This window comes from Chelonia mydas, chromosome 4, assembly GCF_015237465.2.
Source record: "Chelonia mydas isolate rCheMyd1 chromosome 4, rCheMyd1.pri.v2, whole genome shotgun sequence".
NCBI classification, from domain to species: domain Eukaryota; kingdom Metazoa; phylum Chordata; order Testudines; family Cheloniidae; genus Chelonia; species Chelonia mydas.
Genome location: NC_057852.1, coordinates 116,438,718 through 116,464,608, shown reverse-complemented (window position 1 = coordinate 116,464,608; position 25,891 = coordinate 116,438,718). Strand labels below are relative to the sequence as shown.

General features: G+C 40.1%; 1 protein-coding gene across 4 annotated transcripts in view; it reads left to right on the top strand.

The window, feature by feature from the left end:
* The window catches only part of JAKMIP1 (janus kinase and microtubule interacting protein 1), a 368,387-nt gene that overhangs the window by 256,593 nt on the left and 85,903 nt on the right, over positions 1–25,891 (top strand). For all 4 annotated transcript variants that reach the window (XM_043544665.1, XM_043544666.1, XM_043544667.1 and 1 more), the window contains exons 4-9: positions 1,261–1,399; positions 7,611–8,315; positions 14,834–14,963; positions 16,060–16,199; positions 20,804–23,371; positions 24,801–24,902. In XM_043544665.1, the coding sequence (XP_043400600.1) occupies positions 1,261–1,399; positions 7,611–8,315; positions 14,834–14,963; positions 16,060–16,199; positions 20,804–23,371; positions 24,801–24,902 (3,784 nt within the window). The remainder of the gene's footprint in view (positions 1–1,260; positions 1,400–7,610; positions 8,316–14,833; positions 14,964–16,059; positions 16,200–20,803; positions 23,372–24,800; positions 24,903–25,891) is intronic.

Below are 25,891 nucleotides of genomic sequence, written 5' to 3'. Positions count from 1 at the left end.
TAATTGTCTGCATCCGTATCTTTTTTTTGTTTATTACCAAGGGTCTCAGTCTGTACAGAGTGCACACAAATAAAGACAGTCTGTGGCCTGAAGATCTTGCAGGATGCACAGAGAAATCTAGAGGAGGGAAGGACTTTGTGAGGTTGTTTGTTTGAGAAGTGAGCGTATAATTATTTTAAACATATGCTTTGGAAAGGGCTCTTCACACATAGGAAACTATACGGTAAAATGTATGGAGATGGGATTGAGAAGAGGAGAGGAATGGGGCGTCATTGTGGGAGGCCACAACAAGGAGATAAGGCCTAAGGTAGGACACAGGCTGGCGGAAGATGAGGCGGGTATGAGAAAGGCTGGAGAAAAGGAGGTTGTGCTATTTAAGACAGGAGATGATCAGAGACTAGAAAAGCATTTTTGCCCATAAAACAGAAGATGATTTGGGTTTTAGAAGTGTTTAGAATGTGAAGAAGATTTGGATATGTCCTGGGTGAGAGGGAGGAGTCTAAGCTGGCTCCCATGTTGTGAGCCTAGGCTACAGAGAGGTTACTAACAAGGAAAGGAACATATTTTGTGCTAAATCTCAGCTTTATTGCCAAAAGCCAAAGCAGATGGGTATAAGTCATAGCAAGCTTTAATTTCCAGTATGAAAGATACCTTACAAGAGATGTTACAGGGCAGTATGTCTTGCATTAAGCCAGCATAACTCATGGTGCGGTACTTCCTACTGGTTCTCTAAACAGGAGGAATATATGACGTTACTGTTGCTGATGGTAACATTTACATTCACTGGTCATGGGGCTAGCAGAATCCTGTTGTCAGATAACCATGTCTCTTTTGGCTACAAAGTATGCCCATTTATGGTAGGTGTCCACTTTGTATGCCACAACAGGCTGCCATAAACCACTAATCAAATGCTTCTGTTTGCTTATGGATTTCAAACTGCAAGTATCCTTTCCTCCTTGTGCACCTCTGCATCCCAGAGAAAGATTGCAATGTAGACATTTACAATTAAGTAGAGCCCGTAAAGGCCTTTGAGAGTTTCCAGTGAAATTTGCTACATGCATGCAAACACTATTTGTAATTAATTGTTAATTAGTTATCGATGATCAGTTATTAATTTTCAATTATCAGTGATGTAGTGTTAATTACTATTATTGTTGAGAGAGAAAAGAGTGTAACTGGAGAACTGATGATAGATTATTTCTCTGGAAACAATATTGTGATGTATTGATTCAGAAGCAATCCTATTTTTCAATAATGTAGAGCAAAGGAGCTGGAGCTGTCACAGAAGAAACTTTTCGAAACAGTTGACCAACTGAATGCAAAGCTACAGCAGGTAGAAAATGCAAACCTACGTGTTAAAGGGAAGCTCCGAAACCTTCAGGTGGAACTGACAGATTTGGTAAGTTGGATATTGTTTAAATGAAATGCTTTCGCTTATCTCCATGTGGATGACTCACAAATCAATCTCTCTACCACTAAACTGTCTCCTTCCATCGGTTCTCGCATCTCAGCCTGTCTGGCTGACATGTCTTCGATAACTTGTCATCTTAAACTGGATCAGAGCTCCTTCCACTTCCCCACTTTTCTGTCACTGCTGACAACACTATCATTCTCCCATCACTTATGTCTACAATCTCTAGGGTACTTTTGATTCCTCCTTTTCCCTTGCCCCAGATGTCCAGGCCAACATCTTCATTCTCCACAAATCAGTCCTGCTCTTTCCAGCCCCATAGCTAAATCTCATTATTATCAGCTCCTTATATCCAGGACTGCTGTACAGTAGTCTGAGATAGAGTTGGGTGAGTAATAGATTGAGTCATTCTTTCTCTCTTTGGCCCAAAGAATGTTTAAGTAGTTATACAAAGTGAACAGCTTCAGCAGGAGAGATTGAGAAAGCCCATCACAGAAGAGCCTTGCGGTTAGGGTGCTCACTAGGAAGGGGGAAAATCTGAGTTCAAGTCCATGATCCAGAGTGAGGGATTCAAACTGGGGTCTCCCACATCTCAGGCAAGCAACCTAACCACTGGTTTGAAGGTTATAAAGAGACATGGATGGATGTCTCAACTACCGCAACAGCCTCTTTTTCAGCCTGCCAATCATATGCATTGTCCTCCTTCAGGCCGAACAAAATGCAGCTGCTACACTCGTCATCCTTGCCCATGGATTTGACCATGGAATTCCCCGCTCTATACCCCTCCACTGACTGCCCTATTACATCCAATTTAAGATTCCTGTCTCCACTTCAAAGTTCTACTTAACTCTGCCTCACCCTATTTATCCTCTCCCAGCCGTGTCTGACTTTTATTCAGCATCTCACATAGTCACCTCCCTGCCTACTTCCATGTGGCTTTCTACATGGTTTGGCCTCCCTATGATCATCTGCAAAGCCCTTGCCCTGTCCACATGTAAATCCCTCTTCTTCCTTAGAGTGAAGCAAATGAATATATATATATAATTTGCCTATTGTTGTTTTCATTCCCTTCCCCTTCTAATGTCTGTCTACTAGTCTGTCCTTAGACTGTCAGTTCTGTGGAACATGGTGGACCATACCCGAGTGTTTGAAAAATGCCTAGCACATAGCAGGTGCTATTGCAAATAATCTATAGGGATTTTTTAAAAAAATATGCTTATCAGTAGACTTATTTTTTTCTCCTTAAATAAACACCCCGCTTTGGTTCATAGCTCATCTGATGAGTTCCTTGAATAGAGGAGCAATGAAAATTCTCTAAGCAAACAGCACATATCCTTCTAAGCTAAGCCTACTTGACGTAGTGTAGCTCACAGTATTGCAACTTTTACTGGTTTATTTTCCATGGGTATATTTCCTTTTCATCAGTAGTTACAACTGCAAAATTTTGGTCTGAAGCTCATTAATGTAGCAAAAGGCAGTGTAGTATAGTATACCTGTAGTCGTCGGCAGCTATCCCTCGATACAAGGATGATGTCTGCTGGGGGGAAAAAGTCACTGATGAGACTTAAGATGGCTGAGGAGTCCAATCCGTGCTCTACAGGTTTTTCCACATCTATAACAGGTGGTTGCTTGGAGAGAGCACGACGTCTGGCTGGGATGCTGTATACTTTCCTTCCTCCTCGGCCATTTCTCAGCCTCTTGAGTAAAGCAATTCTCTTCAAACTGGGCTGAGGCTTGATGTATGATGCAACACCATTGCAGTCTATTGCCATCCAGCTCTTCCCAATTTGTGGGATCAATGCCACCATTCTTAAGATATAGTTTCAGGGTGTCCTTGTAGTGTTTCCTCTGTCCCCCATGAGTCCTCTTACCATGACTAAGTTGAGAAAAGAGGACTTGCTTCAGAAGATGAGTATCAGCCTGCACACAATGGCCAGCCCAGAAAAATCAATGTTTCATAATCTTCGCCTCAACACTGGTGATATTAGCTAGAGAGAACACTGGCATTGGTGCAATGATCTTCCCATCTGATACAGAGAATCTTCCTAAGGCAGTGCTGGTGGTACCACTCCAGACACTTAAAATGGCTTCAGTATGTCACCCATCTCTCACACCCATAAAGAAAAGTGACGATGATTACTGCATTGTAGACCAGGATCTTAGTTTCCATCCGCCGTTCTCTGTCAATAGAGACATGATGAAGCAACTTTCTGAAGGATGCACTGGCACAAGGGATCCATGTTTGATCTCCACATCAAGATTGGCTGTCTGGGAACCAAGGGAAATGCTCAACATTTTCCAGGAGTTCACCACCGATAACAATTTGTGGGAGAATGGGAAGCAACTTGTGCTGGGGCAGGCTGGGTGGAGCATCTTAGTCTTCCCAATATTGAGGGAAAACCCCATGCTACGATAAGCCCCGGAGAAAAGATCTAGGGTGGACTGCAAGTCAAATGACAGATCCAAGAGAAATGTGGAAAACAACATCAGCCATTGTTTATGGCATTTTTTGACCTAACTGAGGCCTTTGATTACATCAGTCGTGAGGTATTATGGAAGGTGCTGTTTTGGTTCAATTGTCCATTGAAGTTCATTTGCATTCTCAGGCTACTTCATGATGGGATGACTGCCACTGTTCTTTGTAATGGGTTGGAGGCAGCGCCGTTCACCATCCGTGCTGGTGTTAAGCAGGACTGTGTTATTGACCCAACCCTTTTTTTCCATCTATCTTGCTGTGATCTTGATTCTTATTTGTGACCACTTTTCTTCCAGAATTGGGATTGAGCATTGCATGGATGGCCAGCTCTTCAACCTGTGGCATCTTCATTCTAAGCCTAAGGTCACCAGGTCTGTTATTACCGACCTTCAGTATGCTGACGACTGTGCTATCCTTGCGCACACCGAGGCACACTTGTAATACCGCTGGAGTGTCTCAGTATTGCTTCACATCACTTGTCAACTCCTTTTCCCATTTACCTGGGGTTAGAGGTGCCCATGATTCTTTGACGCTTCTTCTGGTCCATGGAACAGGTTCGTACGAATTGGAGTTCCAGTCCTTTTCTCTTCAGACTTCTCTTGACAGAGTCTTTCCATCGCATCCTCAGTTTTCCACGTCCTTTCTTGTTGTCCTCTTCCTCCCATGCTTTCTTTGCTGACCGTTCTTCTCCCATTCTTATCACATGTCAAATGTGTGCTCTCCAGGCTATCACTGAGAGTCCCAAGTTCATTTTCCCCATAATTTCTTTCTTATTCACTCTGTCTGCCCACCCCTCACCTGCCATTCTTCTCAGTATATTATTTTCTATTACCTGTATCTTCTTTTCTTCCATCTCTGTCAGACCTTCCATAGAGCAGGCAGGGACAAACACTCACAGCATACACTTTTCCTTTCAGTTTATTACTTAATTTCCAGCCCAGTAATACTCCTGTCACCATTTTCACTTCCACCATTCACATTAGATTCTTCTCTTCAATTCTCCAACTCTCCATCTGATGGCACTAAGTGTACTTCCCAAGTACATAAATTATTTTTTTTCTGATTCAGCTTCTCTCCTGATACTTCAATCAACAGCTCTTCTTCAACCTTCCCTGCTTACATAATTTAAGTTTTCTTTGGGTTTACCTTCAAACCATGATTTTCCAACACTGATGTCTACTCTGATACCATAGTTACCACATCCTCTTTGCTGTCAGTCAAAAGGACCAGATCATCAATATACATTGTTTTCTCTGTGTCTCCGCAGGCTTGGTTCTCCTACTAAATAATTCCATAACTAGGATAAAGAGAAGTGGACTCAGCACACTGCCTCATTGGCAAAGCATGAAAGCCTTCAATTACTTTTTGGCAGAACTCTTCCTTTTACCCCCACCCCTTATAAAACTACCAATGCAATTTTTTCCTCAATTTCATCTTCTTTCCTGTTTTCTCAGGTTGCAGTTGGAGTTTAGCTATTAATAATGCATGTTGATTTGTCAGATACTCACTTGGTATAACCTTTCTGTCTTTTATCATTTTCATATGTTTTCTTCTCATCAAAATATAGTTCACATGGACTTTATTTTTTCCACTGCAATATGTCACCGTATGGGATTTTTTTTTCCAAACCATGCAAGCACCACTGAAAAAACCCATTAAGCCTACACCACTCAATCCCCCTCTCTCCTTCTGCATTTCTTTTGTCAAATTTACCTACCACTGCTTCTTCTGGGCTCCTTTCACTAACAAGACAGATTAAATCACCATCAACCACTAACAAGGTGTGACTCTCAACCATAACCACCAACTCTGCCAGCTCATTTCTGAAGCTCCTCTTCTCTTCCATAGGTCCACCTTGTTCTGGAACATATGCTGACATCACCCATCTAATCCTATTCTCTGTCCTCAACCATATGACTATCAATTGGTCTTCTCTTCTTTCTACCCTTGTGCAATCGCTGGGATCATGACAATAGCAACCCCTTTCGTTTCCTTTTTTCCTCCAGACCAAAAATTTTTAAATTCGTCTTTCAAGATTTTACTTTTGCCTCCGCACCACATAGTTTCATGCAGACACAGTATACGGATTTTCCTTCTAGCCATTGTCCCAACCACATATCCTGACCCACCCATAACTAAATCTACGTTCCAGGTCCTGGCCAATTTGTCACCATTACTTGGAAGATGGAGAATCAGTTATCCCAGACAAGGTAGCATGTTTTAAACAACCCACTCCACCCGAATTGAGAACCATTTCCTATTCTGAGGGCAAAAGCTACTCTATCCTAATAGCTCCTTTGCTTAGTTAGCCATTGGCATTTTTATAGGGTTCATTGCTTATACTGGTGAACACTTGGTCTCCAAAGCTGTATTTGCCACTCAATGAGTGCTCCCACTCTCTACCCAAGTGGTGGTTACGGTTGGGGTTTTCCCTTCATTGGAGCTGAGACCATAGTAGCATTATTCAAACTCCTCCACTACTTTTAGGGTGTAGTGTCTCAGTATAACAGATAATATTAAATTCAGTAATTTCTCAATCAACCTGTTTAAAACTAGAATATATTTTTCACAATTTGTCTAAACAGTTCCTATTCTCCCATCAGAAGGTAATTTCATTTAAACCTAATAGTCTGATCCTGCCTGACATTGTGTGACTTTCATGCTTAGTGTTAATCTCATTACTTTTGTTTCATCAGCAAGCCCCCTAAAAATCAATAGATTGGAGTGTAAAAACACTGAGCTGAAACAGTACTTAATGGGATACTGCAAATGCCTCATTCAGACTGTCTCTGTGCTTCAGTACCCACTGAAAAAGTCCCAAGTTTGCATTATGTTATTTGATGGCCTTTAGTTGGTTCAGGACTAGTTAATAAAATAAGAAATGTTTGTTTTTCTTTCATCTGACACATTTGGACTTTATATCATGACCCACGCATTCATGTAAAGTGTAACATGGTTCGTCTGAAAATTAAAATTATCCATATTCATTTACATGTGGAACACTCTCTGTGATCTGACTAACAAGGCCCACTATGTTTTCCTTCTTTGCATTGCTTCCTCATTTCCAGAGGCCTTGGAATAGTTGAGCTAATTAATGATGGCTAAATTAGAGGGCAAATGGGTTAACTGACTCTTATGAATACACAAATTCTGATTTATATATTTCATTGCACCTCTTCCCTCCACACTTCATAGGTCACTTGTTATGTTAGGTTGTAAGCTTTTGGGGACTGAAACTGTTTGTTTTTTTCATATGTGTTTGAAGAGCACCTAGTACAATGGGACTAAGAACCTAATTGTGACCTCTGGACGCTACTACAGTATAAATATTAAAAATAATATGTTGTATAGTTAGGAACTGATTATGTGCATTTTAATCCATAAAAGGGTTTTGATTTGATGAGTATCCTACATTATGCAAAATGAACTAAAATATTAAATATCAAAGCAAACATGGTTTTTAACTGAGATGTTTTGGTGGTGGTTGAAACGACAAGCTAATGGCCCAAATTCTGCTCTGATCTCCACATCATGTAGTCCTATTGATTTCTAAAAAGTTTTTGTTCAGATTATTCCTGGGCTTTGGCCAAAAGATGGTTCAGAAGAGATGGGAAAAATTATTGCTTCATTAAGAAAAGGAAAAAAATATTGTGAAAAGAGATTCTGAATAATAGATTTGCCTATTGTTGTTTTCATTCCCATACTAATCCCTGAAATGTGCAGGTTCAAAAACAAGAAAAGGCAGAAAGAAAACAAAAAGAAAAGCTATGGCGACTTCAGGACCAATTGAAGACAAAAGAGGATGAAGTAAAGAGTCAGTCAGCATATTTCGAGCACTACAAACAAAAGCAGAAGCAGAAGACAGCAGTGTTGAGAGAACGGGAGTTGTCCCTTCAGGGTCAGGTGTCCAGGCTGGAAAAGGAAGTCCTAGATCTCAATGCCACTACAGCTTTTCTGTTCTCTGAGCTAGGAGAGGGAACTGTACAATATCTCCGATGCAAACTGGAAGCAGTGTTCAATGGAATTCAGGGGTCTTTGCACTTAGATGTGAATATAACTAAAATAAAAACTCTCATTGAAGATGTGGATCATTACATGAAAAGCCACCTACAGACACTGCAGCAAAATCTGAAAAGCTTACAGGAAAAAGAAGAGTGTGGTAATAGAGAACAAGCAGACCTACTAACTAAACTTCAGCTCTCCCAGGACAATGAAGATTTCCTGACAAGGAAATTAGAGGAATCTTGCTGTCGTGTTTATGAGCTGAAATTGTCTGAAATCAACCTTCAGGAACGCGTGGAGGAACTTATGGAAGAAAACATCACTTTAAAGGACAAACTGGGAGCAGAGTTACCAAGAGAATCAGAAAAGGAGCTATTGCCTGGAGGAATGGAAAATGGAGAAAATAAAGCTGTCAGTGGTAACTGGGTAAGTGAATGTAATACAGACTGTGATTAACTTTTACTTTTATACTCATTAGGGAGGGGTGTGAAATAAAGCCCCACATGTTTAAGAATAACCTCGTTGCATGTATCTCCTTGACAGTTCCGGGGTGGCGGGATGACTGGTTACCATTTCTACTTGAGTGGGAAGTGTCACTCTTCTGCTGCAACATTGGGCCCTAAAGTGATATTTTACATCATTTGTTGACTTCTGGTATTACAAGGGAAAGTAAAAGGCAGAGAAACTTGAAAGCCAATATGTTGCTTCCTTGGTACATTATTAGAGGGGCAGAGAGGCACTCAGACATGGACAATGAAGTGTGCCATGGAGGGACTGCTTATTTAAAGTAGGTAGAGAGAGGAGGTCTGTATGGCTGAGACTGGGAGAATGCATGTGTCACAGTTCAGGGCAACTGCACCTGTACTCCCCCTCTGTGGTACAGCATGGGCACCACTCTCAGGCTTCCCTGGCTGTCACATCTCATAGGTGGAGATCCATGTCTCTCTCTCCCTTCTGAATGGAATATCTCCAGGCTGATCAGTTCCCTACCCTCACTGTGTTATTCCAGCGAAAGACAGGTTATCTAAGCAAGCTTCTTTTGCCTTCTCTTCAGAGACTAATACCAGAATGATTGCCCACAGTTATAAGTTTTCATTCACAACTTCCTGTGCAAGCCTATTTTATTCTTAAGGTAAAAGCACAACAGAGAAACCCTACTGAAAATAATAAAATAACTTACACACAGGCTAATAAACTTACCAGACGTCCCCCCAACCCAAGTATGGAAGGAACAATCCTTCAAAACCCAACTCAAGGGTTTTCTTTGTAGTTTCAAGTTCATCTCAGCTTCAGGTCAGAACAGCACACTCATGACATATTTAGTCTGCCCTTCCTACAATTTAGGCGTCTCCGATTTGGAGTTTCCAGGATCAGGTAATTAACAGATAATTGGTTTCTCTTTCCCGAAGGTAGCTTCAAAAGGATGCATTTTGAAGTGTGTCATTAGTCCTCCCTTACCCCCAGGTATTTCCTAGGAAATCCACTATACACGCATTGTCCCAAATAATCCTTTGAGGCTCCTCATATCTCCCAGAGATTGCATTTAATTCTGTCTTCCAGCTGAGGAAGTTCCATGCAAGTCCATGATAGTACATAAACATTTGCATTTTTAATACAACAAGCTTAATTTAATAAGGTAGGATATTGTCAGTCTGTCACAGCATGTTTGAATATTGAGTCAGGAAAAAATATGAGTATAAAGCTGTTAAGATATGAGCTTTGGTTCTCTGTTAGTGTTGGTTACAGAAGTTAAAGCTGCCTAAGAAACAAGAAGCCCATCTCTTTCGCCAGCTTTCTAAAATATGCTGCAGGGTATATAAAAGGAGAACTTGATGGACAGTTTTGTTGCCTTACCTCTGGGCTAACAACAAAGGTGCCTTCATGGCTTTATTAGTAAGAAATAATAATGCTCAATTTTCTTCTTCCTTTGAAGTTCCACCTTTGTAGTGTGTGCCTGGGAAGAGGTTAACTTGCCCTTACACCTATTGCAGGATAATGAGATTTATCTTGTCCTATGGTTACTGTATTCAGCTGATAAATTTCACAAGAAAATTCCTACTTCACAGTATTCGGTAGAACAGTGACTTGTTTGAGGCAATTGAATTTGTTGATCCTCTCCCTAATTCTCTGCCAAAGCTTTGTTTTACCTTTCAAAGGCTTCAGTGAGCCCAGTGTTCATTTAGGACCAGATCCTGCCATCCCTATTGAGGCAGAAACTCCCACAGAAGTCCAGTGTTTTCCAAATATTGAAGCCAGTAGGAGTTTTGCCTGAGTAAGGAGTTGGAGGACAGTAGCTTACCTTTGCATAACTATGGTGCTGTTAGGCTAATAAGAACAGCTAGGAACATAACTAAAGAAGAGAGTGAAGTCTATTTACTGTGGAGATGTGCCTCACATTGGCAAGGGGCAATGTGGGCTTGTTTCTTTGTGTCAGTGCAAGTTATCACTGGCCATGAAGTCTTGTGGAGACACTGACATCCAATTACTAGAGGCTGACATGGCATATTTTGCAAAATCTCATCTCTCCCTGAGTATCTAAAGAAACAACATGCTTCAACACTGTACTATATTTGGGTGTGATGGTGTTTGAACTTAGAACACAGGAATTTAATTATCTTGCAGGTTAACTCTGGACACCAATTATCTCTTGGGCAGCCTTCAGATACTCCGGAGATGTGTTATATTATAAGAACCTTGATAGAAAGACAGAATAGTATGTTATACTAAGGAAACTGCTTTAAAGCGTTTGGCAAATGTTTGTAGGAAGTTGGTGGATCATGTTTAACTGCCTCTTGTAACACATTTCTGAAGTATGGACTGAAACCCCATCTTGCTCTGTCAAAAATGAGCAAATGAAAATCTTTAAGCCATAAGCATACATTTGAATTTCTTTATTGTCTGGATCAGAGGAGTAGAAGAATGATGTTTATAGACAGGCACAGTCAAAGATGACAACCACATTACACTGATAAAGACAACATTCATCAATACACCAAGCAATATTTGAGCAGGTCAAAGTAAGCGGACAACATGGCGTGCGTAGCAGAAGGAAGTGACAGTCAGCAAGTCAGCCTTCTCCTGAGCATGTAGTTAAAGGGAAGGAATATGGAGCCTCTTGTTAGCGGAGAACCTCTGCACCCTATCACAGTCAGCACCGTAACCCATCAATTAAGGATTTGAAAAGTCCATTTTATATCGCAGTAAATAAATGTGTGTGGGGGCAGTATAGGAGGCTAAGGAAGTATTTTGTCCACATTAAATGCTTGGAGCCCTTATCATTTTCCAGATGTAAAACTTTAAGTGCCAGAAGTTTCCATTGGGCAGGGTTAGGTGGTAGGGTGGGGTGACAGTGAGTGATGAAGGGTTATTTGACAGTGGGGAACTGGCTGGATCCCATAAATCTTCATTTACAGGCTTATTAACATTTGAAGTTTTTAAAAGATGTGGCTTTGTTTTGAAAGTGCACTTTGTTTTACATAGTTAGCTGGGCTTCATTGAAACATATTGATTAATATTATATTACATACACACCTAAAGGCTCCAACTGAGACTGGGACCCTGTAGTGCTAGCTGCTGTACACACATTAAGGAGCAATTTTTGGCCTGGGGAATTTACTCTCTAAATAGACAAGGCAGATAAAGGTCCAGATAAAGGAAGTATTTATTCTCTCTATTTTACAGAATGGAAACCAAGAGGTTAGGTGACTTACCCAAGATCACACACACGAATCAAACCCAAATCTTCTGAGTCCCACTCCAGTGCCTTAACCACAAGACCATTTTCCCTCTCATATTAATAACTCCTTTTTGACAGGTTTTTGATTGGGACTAATATATAGCCTTGTATTGTAGGAAGATGTCAAGACCCAAGGAACAGAACTATTGGTATCCTTCAGTGTGCAAAGTGTCCCTAAATACATTAATGATGGATTTACACAGCATATTTCTTTCTGTTTGATAGACGGTTCAATCCCTTAAATGTGATGTCAAACAGCAACAACAGCACCACTTGTAATTTTCTGGATTGGTGGTTATATTTTTTTCTCTTTTGTAAAACATTAATGAGAATTATTCTAGCATGAAACATTACTTTAGGATACTAAGGCAAAGCTTTAAGCTGTGTATAAAAAGGAGGAGGGAGACCTCCAGTGGTATATTGTAATACTGGTGAGGGGTTTTTTCCCCCTGTATTTCAGTAGGGTTCAGTGATCTTCTCAATACACTGGTCTTGTAGTATCCAAGAGGGAGTACTTGCAAAGTGTCCTGATTTACATGTTAATCTCATTGGTCTTCCATCATTACTGTAAAATGACAAACAGTTTGAAATATAAAAAGGAGGATTTTAAAGTTTACTAACTTTTCAGCCAGTCCATGTGATTAATCATTATTTAATACTTGTTAATGAAGCAATGAATGGGAACATTTGTCCGTTCCTCACTCAGAAAGGAAATGTGCCTACATACATATATCATAGTAAGGCATGAAGGATGCTAAAGCTATCAGTAAACATTGCATCAATAGCATGTCTACAATCCTTGAAAGCTAGTATAGTTGCGAAACTTCTTCATGCAATATTACTGAATTAGGCCCTGGTCCTGCAGTGAACTCCACATGGGTCTGGGTTCTAATCACGCAAAGCTCATTGAAAGGTCTGGATTCTTATGGAGCACTCTCAGAGATATGAGCGGAGCACTGAGCTCAGCTCTGGCTGTTTTCCCCAGTGTGCACATGAACAACAAATTCGGGACAGGCAACTGACTGAAAACATCAGTTCCTTTGTTAATTAGGTATTCACAAGAAATAAAGATCAGCGCCCAGGGGAATGGACGGCATGGGGGAGAAGGATGTGGGAGAGGACAGCTGAATTGGTTTGGTAGGCAATGTAATTCCATAATATATATTTTCATGTAACAATCTATGATGTCTCAGCATTTTCTATTATATCATTGCTGTGTAGCCATCTTACCTTTTGGATTATTTCCTTATAAAATATGGAGAATGTGACACCACTGTGGGGTGTTTAGGCATGAAAAGTCACCCTGAAATTTAGAAAAACAAGGTTTAATTTTTTTAAAAGGTTGCCTGATGTACTTTTGTGAATTTATCAAATAACTTCAAAATTCCTGCGCTGTCACACACATCTGTGAACGCTTCTGTTCTGAAATGAATGGAACTGTCAGGCTGGAGGGAGGTTACTAGTGGAGTTCCTCAGGGATCGGTTTTGGGACCAGTCTTATTTAATTTTTTTATTACTGACCTTGGCACAAAAAGTGGGAGTGTGCTAATAAAGTTTGCAGATGATACAAAGCTGGGAGGTATTGCCAATACAGAGAAGGACTGGGATATCATACGGGAAGATCTGGATGACCTTGTAAACTGGAGTAATAGTAATAGGATGAAATTTAATAGTGAGAAGTGTAAGGTCATGCATTTAGGGATTAATAAGAAGAATTTTAGTTATAAGCTGGGGACACATCAATTAGAAGTAACGGAGGAGGAGAAGGACCTTGGAGTATTGGTTGATCGCAGGATGACTATGAGCCGCCAATGTGATATGGCTGTGAAAAAAGCTAATGCGGTCTTGGGATGCATCAGACGGGGTATTTCCAATAGAGACGGTATGATGGGATAACATGATTTTGGCAATTAATTGATCTTTAAATATTCATGGTAAATAGGCCCAATGGCCTGTGATGGGATGTTAGATGGGTGGGATCTGAGTTACTACAGAGAATTCTTTCCTGGGAATCTGGCTGGTGAGTCTTGCCCATGTGCTCAGGGTTCAGCTGATCGCCATATTTGGGGTCGGGAAGAAATTTTCCTCCAGGGCAGATTGGAAGAGGCCCTGGGGGTTTTTCGCCTTCCTCTGCAGCGTGGGGCATGGGTCACTTGCTGGAGGATTCTCTGCACCTTGAAGTCTTTAAACCACGATTTGAGGACTTCAATAGCACAGACATAGGTGAGAGGTTTATCGCAGGAGTGGGTGGGTGAGATTCTGTGACCTGCGTTGTGCAGGAGGTCGGACTAGATGATCGTGATGGTCCCTTCTGACCCTAATATCTATGAAATGTGTGTGATTCAATACCTATATCTTACCATAGATTCATAGAATATCAGGGTTGGAAGGGATCTCAGGAGGTCATCTAGTCCAACCCCCTGCTCAAAGCAGGACCAATCCCCAACTAAATCATCCCAGCCAAGGTTCTGTCAAGCCTGAACGTAAAAACATCGAAGGAAGGAGGTAACGCATTCCAGTGCTTCATCACTCTCCTAGTTAAAAAGTTTTTCCTAATATCCAACCTAAACCTCCCTCACTGCAACTTGAGACCATTATGCAAGTCATTTAAATGGATCTCCTCTGCTGTAGCACTCTGCCATGAGTAATGGGTGATGCATGATTAGAAAGGCACAATTCCTTCTATGCTCCCCTTCCTCCCAAGGGTTAGTAATTTGCTACTGGTTTACCAGCTCAGCTACACTAGTATGATTGCTGTCATCTCAGCTGACACCAGGGACCTCCAAGTTAAATGCATAATTAAATAGCTTCTTATGTCTAGGAAAGGAAGAATGGTCTTTGTGGTCTTTACAGGATTGCAAGTCACAGAACCTGGGTTCTACTCCTTCAAACTATTGCTATGAACTTTGGCAAGTCCCTTAGCTGTTATGTGCCTTAGTTTCCCCATGCATAAAATCAGGCTAATACCAACCTCCACTTTCTTTGTACATTTATAAAGCATGTCGAAAACATTAGATGGAAGGTGCTATAGAAAAGAAAGTATTTATTGTTACAAAGTGTGATTGGTTGGGAAGCAGAAATTGGGGTTGGGAAAAAAATGTAAGGAACACAATAAAGAAAATTGTGCAGTAGTTTGTGATATATTACTAAAACTTCTAGTTTTATTATACTATTTTTCTTTTCCTTTCCCCATTTTTTCCGCATTAAGAATGGTGACCTGTTTTTCCAGGATGAGCAGATAAATCTGAAGAGGGACGCGGTCTTGGATCCAGCCAGAAACAAAGCTAGTCAAACTCCATCTTTTCTACAACATACCAAACAGTCTCGTACAACAGCAAGTAGGAATACTGCTTTATTTCATATACACTATAGTTAAGGAAGAGTTTCATTAAGGGGTGCAGATGTATGTGTCTAAGGGGATGTTTGGATTGATCAGATGCATATGGTTTGCTGCAGTGCTATTGTGAACTCTGATCCCAACATATCTCATAAGCTCAAGGAAGTTGGGCTTTGGTAGTACTTGAATGTGAGACCTCGAGGAAAAGCCTAGGAGCTGCAAGAAGTTGTAGAGGTGATTCATTAGGAGACACATCTCCCTACAAGTCACTACTGAACCAATGTTGCAGTGTAGTATTTGTGTGTGCTGTGCGACTGGAGGAGTTGTCTTTCAGATCAGATACAATACCAACGTCCTGATCACCTGGATCTCAGAAGAGCTCAGCATTCACCTAGCTGTTCCCATTGGAGTCAATAGGAGTTTTTCAGTTGATTTCAATGGAAGCAAATGTAGGCCATTTTTGAAAATCACATCTATAACTTCCCTGTGCCATCTATAAAATGTGGATAGCACTTAACCTCCTTTTGTAAAGTGCTTTGAGGTTTGTGGATGAAAAACCCTATATAAGAACTTATTAATATTACAGTAGAACCTTGGTTTTTACAAACATCAATCTTATAAATGACGGTTATACGAACCATTTTTCTAGATGGAAGAAAAATCACATAATGAAAGTTATGTCGATAATAAAGTTGACATCCCTTCTCATTCTGATGCCTTCAGTGCATTGGAAATTACTTTGCACTCATTTGAAGGACAAAAAGAAAGTGTACCATACTGCAACATATGCAACGTACCTACTATAATTTTGACATGTCCAATTTTATGAAAGTTTTCATTTTATGAACTCTTCAATTCCCAACTAGTTTGTGAAAAAGGGGTTATATTGTAAATATTATTATTTATTAGTATATTTTATTATTAAATCACTGTGTTCATCTGCCCATTAAAATGTGTGTGATTAATCACATATCACATTGGTTTTGCATGTATAGAGCTTACAATATTTTTCATTCTCATGCTTCATGCCAGATTTTTGTTACTTGACGTACTTCATTCAGCAGCCTTACACCTGTTTAAATGCTCTATTGTAACAGAGATAGCATCAGAGTGTGGCTATGGCTGGCTTAATAATGTGGAGGGATTGCCAAAGGAACTTCTCATACCATTTTTGGAGCACAGCTCCAGGGCCTTGGTGGAAACTGGTGAAGAACACGGGCTAGCTGACGCTGAACAGGTGAGAAGAAAGTTGTTGCTATTTTTTGCTAACTTTGCAAGCACAGCATTATCTGTGAATCACAAGATAAATAAGGAGCAGACAGAGGGAATTTAGGAATTAGTATAAAACTATGTCTTCCAGAACAAGCTGTCAAAATTTTGCTCTAAGGAGAAGACAGATCTACCCAGAAAAATACTGTTTACATGTTGGTATTTTACCCTTACAGACATTATTACTATGCATATATAACACACAGATTTTCTGTTTTTATAATAAAATAATGAATTCCGGCTCTTGGATCTTCACTGTGGCTCCTGATGACATATTCTGTGTTCAGGGTAAAGTCTTGGCTCCGTTGAAGTCAATGGGAGTTTTGCTATTGAGTTCAATGGAGCCAGGATTTCACCTTCAATGGGGGGATAACTCCACATAATGTTCAAGTGCCGAATAGGCAACAGAGAGCAACAGTGCATATCGACAGGTGGGTTTTTATCCTAAGTACTTATGTTAAGTTCTTGCTTAGAAGAGAAAAATTACTTTGATAAAACCTTGGGGATTGTAGTGTTGTACTTAGCATATTATGAAAACCAGTGGACAATTCACACAGTATTTAATAACAAATATTGCTCTTATAGTGCAGTAAGGCTGTCTGTTCTGTCCAGTGATTGGAGAGTGATCATCATTGCAGTGTTTCTAGCCAACAGAGTTATACCAGTGTTAGTGAGTTCACTCATGCAGTCAGTTCCTACAGGCATAGTACAAATGTTACCTAGGACACCAGAGGGATATATATGAAAATATATGTATTTGTATTTTAATACCACAGTTTCTTGTTTTTATAACAACGTGTATAGTGAGAACAACCCTAAAGATATGAAACTGGCTCCTGGTATACAACTATTTACTGTCGGGTAGACAACACATAGTCAGCAAACAGTCATTTTCCTTTGCACTAATTACACTTTAAAGGGGCCCTTACTATACGTGTATATATATTACATACAAAAAACTACATGAAAAGGACACTAAGGTCTCAAATGTTAAGAAATGCCTTGTGTGTATGTGTTATGATACAGTCTTTAATTACATGATCACATGTATTTTCCACGCAAACCCTGCCTCATTTAATGCACAGGATGAGAGTGCTTACTGAACGAGCATTTATTCAATATTTTGATTTCTCCTCATTGTTCAGTGTTTGGTCCCCTGCCGTATTACTGCACACTATTCAAACCCTGCACTGAAAACAGAATTATTAATTTCCTCATGGGCTTTTCTATGGTACTTATCATAATTGTATCTGAGTACTTCACAAACATAAATGTGTTAATCATCACAATACCCTTAGTATTATCCCCATTTTACAGATGGGGAACTGAAGCACAGTAAAGATTAAGGAGAAAAGTAGCCACTAATTTTGGGTACCCAATTTAAGACTCCTAGAGTCTGATTTTGCAGAGTACCTAGCATTATCTAGCACTTTATATGTTCAAAGCACAGTTCCCATTGACTTCACTTGCAGCTGGGAATTCAGCACTTCAGGCCCTAGAGGTGTAAGGATGCAGGAACTCTAATGTGGGTCTGCAGAGCCTGGTAGACGGACGTTCTCACAGTGCCACCGGGAGACCATGCAGAGCCACACCCAGGGAGCACTATGGAGAATAGGAGCTACTGGAAGTACCGCCCAAGGCAGCCAGAGTGACAGTACGCTGTGGCCCTCTGATTGGCCAACCACCCTGTTTAAGCAAGGAGGGTGTCCCAGGAAGTTGTTTCGGCAACAACACAGACTTCGGGCCTCCTGGGACTCCAGACATCACCTCATATCTTGATTGCTGGCCTCTGATCCCAGCCTGACTCTGACCTTGACTCTTGCATCCTGACTATAACCTGGTACTACCTCTGATTTACAGTCTCCAACCAGCCAGACTTTGACCCCAACTCTTGCTACCATCCCTGATGTGTGAACTCCAGCCCAGATATGGTTGCTAGGCCAGATCGCCTATACCCTGGTCACTTACACCAGGGTCTCATTTGGGTGCTCAGAAAAAGAGGACCAATCAGTGATCACCTGTGAAAAATGTGGTTTAAGTGACTTGATTAGCATCATGTACAAACTCTTTGGCAGAGGAATAGAATCTAAGTCTCTAGGAAAGCATTCAACTGCCTTAATCCTGGGACCATCCTTCCTCTTCCTACAATTTCCCACCTCATTCATTGCACAGCTTCCTTCTTCTGTAACAAATGAGGTGGAATTCCTACAATTAATCAGCCCTGATTCATTCCCAGACCAGGTCTACCCTGTACCCTGAATGAGGCAGGGATCCTGTTGAAAAAATAATATGTGATCATGTAACTAAAGACTGTATCATAATGCATGCACACAAAGGGACTGAATTAAGGTTGCGTGGACAATCTAGGAAGACCTCATTTGGCATGCTGTGTACTAGTCTGGTCACCTGTGTTCAAGAAAGATGAATTAAAACTGAAACAGTTGCAGAAAAGGTTTCTCCTGTGGTCTGAAATACGTTGGTCAAATTTCAGTTGTTGGATTTATTGTGTGGGTACTGGGTGATGTTGGTGACCTATGATACACAGGAGGTCAGACTTGGTGATCCAGTGGTCCCTTCTGGCCTTAAACTCTGCCTCCTGACTTTTGAGGTTGTCCTGAGCATGTGCAAACTGAGATTTTTTTAAAGACTTATAACTTAGCCAAATGTGGGTAGTTTTTCACAGGGACAGCAAAAGATACATCCCTGACACAAAGAGCATCCATTCGTGCACTTTCAAGTCCCTGCTCCAAAGCATGGGGACACTAGAGCTTCTCAAAGAAAAGGTTTTTAGTGGAAAAGCAATGTATTTTTCCTTTGCCAAATTTTCAAAAATGGTGGAACTGTTTTGGTTGAACTTTCAAGAATAATTCAGCCTGAGGCAGATACCCAGCATAGAAAATTTCAGTCTAAACAAAGTTTTGCAATGAAGCAACTGAAAACGGGGTCTTATAATGGGAAGTGTCGGCCTTCCCTATAATACTATCCCCATGGGTTTTATTCAAGGACTTTTTTAAAGAAAAACAATTTACAAATGTAATTAGTGTTATTTCCACTATTGTTAGAAGACTCTTGCCTTGATGGGTCAGTGACTATGCAGTACCTTTTTAGTGCAGGTTTCATGTGGGGTTTGTGTTTGTGAGTTTTGTGCTGATGAAAAGTGTCACATTGACAGCTCTGGAGGCAGAAGAAAAAGGCTTTCTGAAGTCCACTCTCCATAGAACGTGAACAGACATCTCCAGACTTGGCGGGAATCCCTTAGAGGTTCAACTCCTTGTCTTTACTGAGTCTGCAGACAAGGATATCAATTTTTGCCAGTTGTGGTAACATATGTGATCCAGATGCTTGTGCTGAAATTCTGGCCTCTTTGAAGGCAATGGAAGTTTTGCTATTGACTTCAGTGGAGTCAGGATTTCACCATGTTCACTAGTGACTACAAACTTATATCACATTGGCCACCCAGCAGCTTCACGAGGATGTCAACTTTCATTCTTTACCAGTTCCGCATATGGCACAGGGCTAGATGCCACCATGGCAACGCTGATGGTCTGTCACGAGCATACTGCCTGGCGTCCCAAGTTGCCCAACTCTATGGTGTTGAGCAGGGGTGCAGGGGGGATATGTGACGGGGCAAGGCCTGATGGCTATAGAAAGGAGTGGGAGATAGATATATTAGTTCCAGGCTAAACAAATCCCTGGTACCAGGATAAGTGAAATGGCAGCTTCTCCAGGTCAATTAAGACACCTGGGGCCAATTAAGAACTTTCCAGAAGGCAGAGACAACGCTAGGTTGATTGGGACACCTGAAGCCAATCAGGGGCTGGCTGAAACTAGTTAAAAGCCTCCCAGTTAGTCAGGTGGGCGCGGATGTCAGGAGCTGTGGGAGGAAGTTGCGCTGTTGGAGAGACTGAACAGTACACACCATATCAGGCACAAGGAAGGAGGCCCTGAGGTAAGGGTGAAGTGGAGCTTGAGGAAGTGAGGGCTGCTGTGGGGGAAGTAGCCCAGGAATTGTACACGTCATGTTTCTAAAAGGTCAGCTGCCATAGGTGATACTATTCGGGTCCCTGGGCTGGAGCCCAGAGTAGAGGGTGGGCCTGGGCTCCCCTCCCCCTTTGCCCCCTGATTAATGAGACTGGGAGACAACAGAGACTGTGGAAGGAAGGATAGCTTCTCCTCACCTCCCTCGCTGGCTTATGATGAAAATGGCTCAATAGACTGTGACCCTTGTCTCTAGAGAGAGAAGGGTTACATAGAGGGTCACAGTGAGCCTCTGAGGTTAGTGAAATCGGCCAGGAAACGCGGGACCCACAGAGGCAAGGACAGAGCTTTGTCATAACACATACAAAGAACAGAGGTTACCACACTTTAACTACTAGTAGATTTCCACAAGGAAGATGAGCATGAGTATAAGACATTCATAGATTATATGATATTGGCTAACAATATATATATAATAAAATGTTTCAAGACGGTCAAGTCAAAAGGCAAGTATATATGAAATAGCAACATGGCAACTTTCCTTATAGCTTATGTTTTTCAATTTGAGACACTTTCTCTTTTCTTTATTACCAGGTCATACTTGGCACACAAAGATCAGATGGTGCTTCTCCGTTGTTTGGATGTACTCTAAGCCAGCTTAAAAACAGACAGCTAATCTTATTTTGCTCTGAGAGGCTAAGCAATGATGGGAGAAGTAAGGGGACCAAAGAAAAAGGATATTTCTTTCTCTTAAAGGAACAAGCTATAAATCAACCAGCTAATCCTTCACCTGTCTTCAAGGTTGCCACTTTGATTGATCCTCAGTTTGTCTTGCTAGAACCTGAAATCCCCAGGGTCCTAGGTGTCAGATCAGAATCTGTTTTCCCAGTGAACAAAATGCTGAATTTGAATTACAACCAGACATATCACAATAACTTTTGTCCTTCTAATGGTGTCTTGCATGTTGTGAAAGGAGTTTCTTCTGGTAAAGATTCTGAAGCTCTAAAGGAAAAGGTTGCTAACACTGAGACTGAAATTTTCAGACTCCAGGTTGAAAAACATTATATGGAAAAATGTTTGCAAAATAAAAAAGCTATACAGAAAAGCACAGATGAAAAGAAAAGCCCGAATAAAGAAATAAATGATGAAAAAAATCAAAGTAGAAATGGTCCAGAGAAATCTCAGCGAGAAGAAAAAAGGGATGAGAAAGCACAAATCAGAACAATAACTTGCATTTCTGAAAAAGCCACCAAAGTTTTAATTAAAATTGCACATGATGAAACTGGGGAGCAAGAAGCAGAACCAAAATTTCATGCAGCAAGCATTCCAGGTGACCAAAACATGTCTGTCCTACACAAGGAATTAGAGGGATATCCCCAAGAAAACTCTGAATTTAAGGATGAACATGGAAAACATTTAGCAATCTCTACCTTTGATGAAGTGAACAGAAGATGCCTAGAAAAGAACATTTTTGTGACAGAAGAGAAGGGTAAACAACCCGAGAATCTAACTGACCAAATAAAAGTGTGTCGACAAAAAAGTGTTGGACTGAAAGAAAAGAGAGAGCAATGTTTGAAACTGTCTGAACGAGAAGATGAAGATAAGTCATCATGCAAACAAATGACCGATCAGATAGAGGAATATAGTAAATGCTCTCAAAAACTGTCTGCACTGAAGGAAGATAAATATATGTATCCACTGAATATATTGTCTCCTGCACAAGAGAGAAATTTATACTTAAATGAAGGGTTAGCACAAGAGGAAGAATATTTTGAACATGTTCATTATCTATCAGCAGCAGAAGAAAACAATGGATATACCCTGAAAATAGATAAGTTAGAGAAGCTCATGGATATATATTCTCAAAGAATATCTGCACTGATGAAAGAGAATGGGAGTTACTCACAGAAACTCCTCATGTTACAGGAAGAGAATGATAGATATTATCAGAAGATGTGTGCACTAGAAGAGGAGATAGATGCATATTCTCAACATATATTAACAGCACATGAAACTGATGTTGACTCTTCCCAAAAGTTATTGGCCAAGGAGGAAATATATGGTAAATGTTATAACAGTGTTTCAAAAGAGAAGAATTTTAGGTGTCCAGGAGCGATTTGTGTTCTCTTGGGTGAGACTGAAATCCTTTCCAAGAATGTGTCTCACCTGGTTAAAAAGGAAGATAGAAATTCTGAAAAGGAAATACCAGTGATGGAATCAAATACATTTCTCAAGAAAATTGTAGCTCTTGATGAAAAGAAGATTAAATATTTCCAGCTGCTTTCTGGTCTCAAAGAGGAGAGAAATAGCTTTTTCAGAGAAATAGCTAAACTATTACAAGACAAAGAAAAATACGTTAAAAAAACTCATGAACTGGAAGAAGAGAGAGAGAGAAATTTACAGATAATATCTCAACTAGAAGGAGACAAAGAAACTTTTTTGGGAAGTTTGAGTGAGCTAAAATGTGAACAAGACAAACACATGACAATGATTTCTGAATTGAATGAGTGCAAAACCAAATGCTACCAAACAATTTCTGATCTACAAGAGGAAAAACGTATACTGAAAAATGATATGAATGAAGTCCATAGGGAAAGTTCTGAACAGCTTCTAGAATCTCAGAAAGTAATTGAGAACATTCTTCAAGAAAACAATGAATTGAAGGAAATAATGTCTGCTCTTGGAATCAGCTATGAAGACCCAATAAAAGATAAAATTTCAGGAATAGAGGGAAAGTTGCTAAGATTGAAGCAAGAAAATAAGAGTCTACCACATAGAATGCAAGAAAAGGAAACAGAGATGGCGTCTGGTAAAACACATACTAAAGAAAAAGGAATTCAAGTTATAGAACCCTCAAACTATCTCACTAGGAAAGATAAAGACACCTGTTCAGAAGAGGAAATTGGTAGCATTAAAGGATATTGTCAAGTGGGATGTTCTAAAAACACTGAGACTTCTAAATGCCATTTTAGTAATGCTGGGATAAGTACATTTTTGGGTGATCAAAACATTGCGATCTCCAGGGTGCTCCAAAAGACTTCTGAGACACCAGAGGTGGCAAAGTTAACCTTTGAAACAGAAGAAAAAATATCAAGCAACAGTTTTTCTCAATGTTGTGTTAAAGTGCTGAAGAATATGGAACTGCTACAAGAGTCCTCAAAGGTAAAATGAACCCAAATGGAGCAGTTTTCAATTTTTATGATAAAAATACATTCTTTTCACAAATGTCAGAATGGCTAGTGTAGAAAGCCACTTTATTTACACTAGAGTTGGTTGGACAATTTTAGCTGAAACAAATGATTTTTTAAAAACATCAATTTTTGACCAAATGAAGCATTTCAATGTCAAAATGTCCTGTTTTGACATTGTCAGAACAGAATATTTTGATTTTTTATTTTTTGAAATGACTTTTTCAAACTAAAAATATTATATAGAAAACAATGATTTTGACCTTTTAAAACTTGAAATTCATAATGAGACATTTCAGTTCTACCACAACTAAGCATTTAGATCAAGCTGAAATTTGTTTTCAGAATTTTGTTTCACAGGACATTTTGAAATTTTTTGGCTTTGTTCCATTTCTCAATGGAAATCCAGTTCCCTCCTAGTTCTACTGTCCATGTACATATTCCATAGAAATGAAATCTTTAGGGCCCCCTAGCAGTGATGTCTTATGGTAAACTGTGGAAAATGTTCACATTTAGAAAAAATTTTTTTCTGTTGCTCTTCATTGTTTTGATTGCTAGGGATATTTGCCTGAACACAGGATCTTTGTTTCTTAATGGTTCTTCTGCTCCTGCTTTTTCTCCCCCTGAATTCATAAACCTCACCAACATCACAATTAATTTCTGAGGAGATTATTGTAATGTCATAAACACAGAATTTGACTGCTGCTATGGATGATCAGCAGGAGCAGATTTGTCTCCAAGATCTTATTTTCATGCAAATATTCTTAGTAATGTAAATGAAAAAATAAGAAAAAAAAAAACCCTCCCTTGAAACTATAAACCAGCAGAATTAGTCCTCCACATTGGCCCAGGTTTACCCCATAAAACAGGAATAAATGTACTGGTGAATCAGGTCCAAAATGTTCTCAGATATTTTTGCAAGAAGTGTCTGTATCTCTTTAAAAAGGGAATTCAAAAAATGTTGAGTTTGCCCTGAGATACTGGGAAAGATACAGGGCTAAATCCCTACTTGCAACAGAGCAGTGCTTAGCATACCTGGGGAGAAGAGGGCAATAGTGAAGCAAGTAGATTCCTGTCCTCAATACAACCCCTGCCCATCTCAGCTTGGCTCCTGGCTTCCATTGTATCAAGGAGCCAAGAGCAGCTGATGTACGCTAGCTGAAGATTCCCCTATACTAGGAGAATCCTCTGCTGATTCCTTAAGGCAATTTTATGTCTCCTTTGTGCTGTTGATCTGACCCACAGTACACAGAGATGGAAATACCGTACCTAGTTTACTCTTACACTTCCTAAATTAAAGCCCTCCTTTCAAGAGCTGAAAATAATTCACACACACCTTTAAGAAGTTGTGTGTTACTTTAAATGTGTGAAGGGAATTGTTTCTTTTTCTGCCCTTTATCCAGGGCAGCACATCTGAAAGCTACAGTGCAATGCAAGAACAACTGGAAAGGTCAAAGGAAGAACTAAAAGTACAACAAGGGGAATTAGAAAAGGCCAAAAAAGAGGTAATCTCCCATTTGATATATTTATGTGAAGCAAATCCGTTTCTTGTTTTCTTCTCGTACTTTTCTTGTTTCCACCAGTGTTCCAAAGAATTACAAAAGGAAAAAGTCTCTGATCTAGAGAACCAACCTGTGTCTCTTTGATGCCCACAGTTAAGTGATGACTTGCACAGTCATTCATTATTGGTCAGAATTTGAACTACAGTTGCATTGCCTTATCAGAGTCACAACAGAAAGTGCTTAATAAGGAGACCCTTGCACAAAGAGTCTGTCATCTAGATTCTGGGAAGAACGGCTTTCCCCCCATTAGGAAAGATAAATATGAATGGTTGTGGTAACTTAGAAACTCTGATGATTTAGACAGTGCTAAATGCAAAGTTTCCAGTTTTCAAATGAGAAGGGTTTGTTCAAGACACAGAAGCATGAAAAACCTGAGGCACACATAAAGCCATTTCCTTTACCGAGGGATAAAGAAACAAATTGCAGTTTCCACTCACAGGCCACACAGTAACCATGAAGTTCCGTATTACGGAATATCTTCACTGAATGAGTACCCTTGCCTTTGGAAGTCCACATTTTGTTGTGTGCAGCCATCTAATTGAATCACAATGCCAAAGATCACCCACCTAAGCCCAAGCCAAGGAAACTTCTTCTTGAGTTGTGCCTTTCATAACAGACCAACTTCAGTGTTCCTCATCTTTTTCTGTTGCAAAAACAAACCACATTGTCCATTATCTAAATGGGAATATATTCCTCCAAAGCTTGATGGCAAGTTCACATTTCCTAGATGCTGCAAAACAGGTGTTGGCAAAAATAATTGTAGACATGGTACAATAACTCGCAGTAACAAGTAGACATGGTGAGCAAGGAAAAGGGTAACAGTAATAAGATTGCACAGTGGCAAATTTATGTATGGATAGTTTGATGAAAGATTTATTTAAAAAAATTGTTTTAAAGATAAATTAATTTCTCTCAGGAATAGAAGTGGGTTT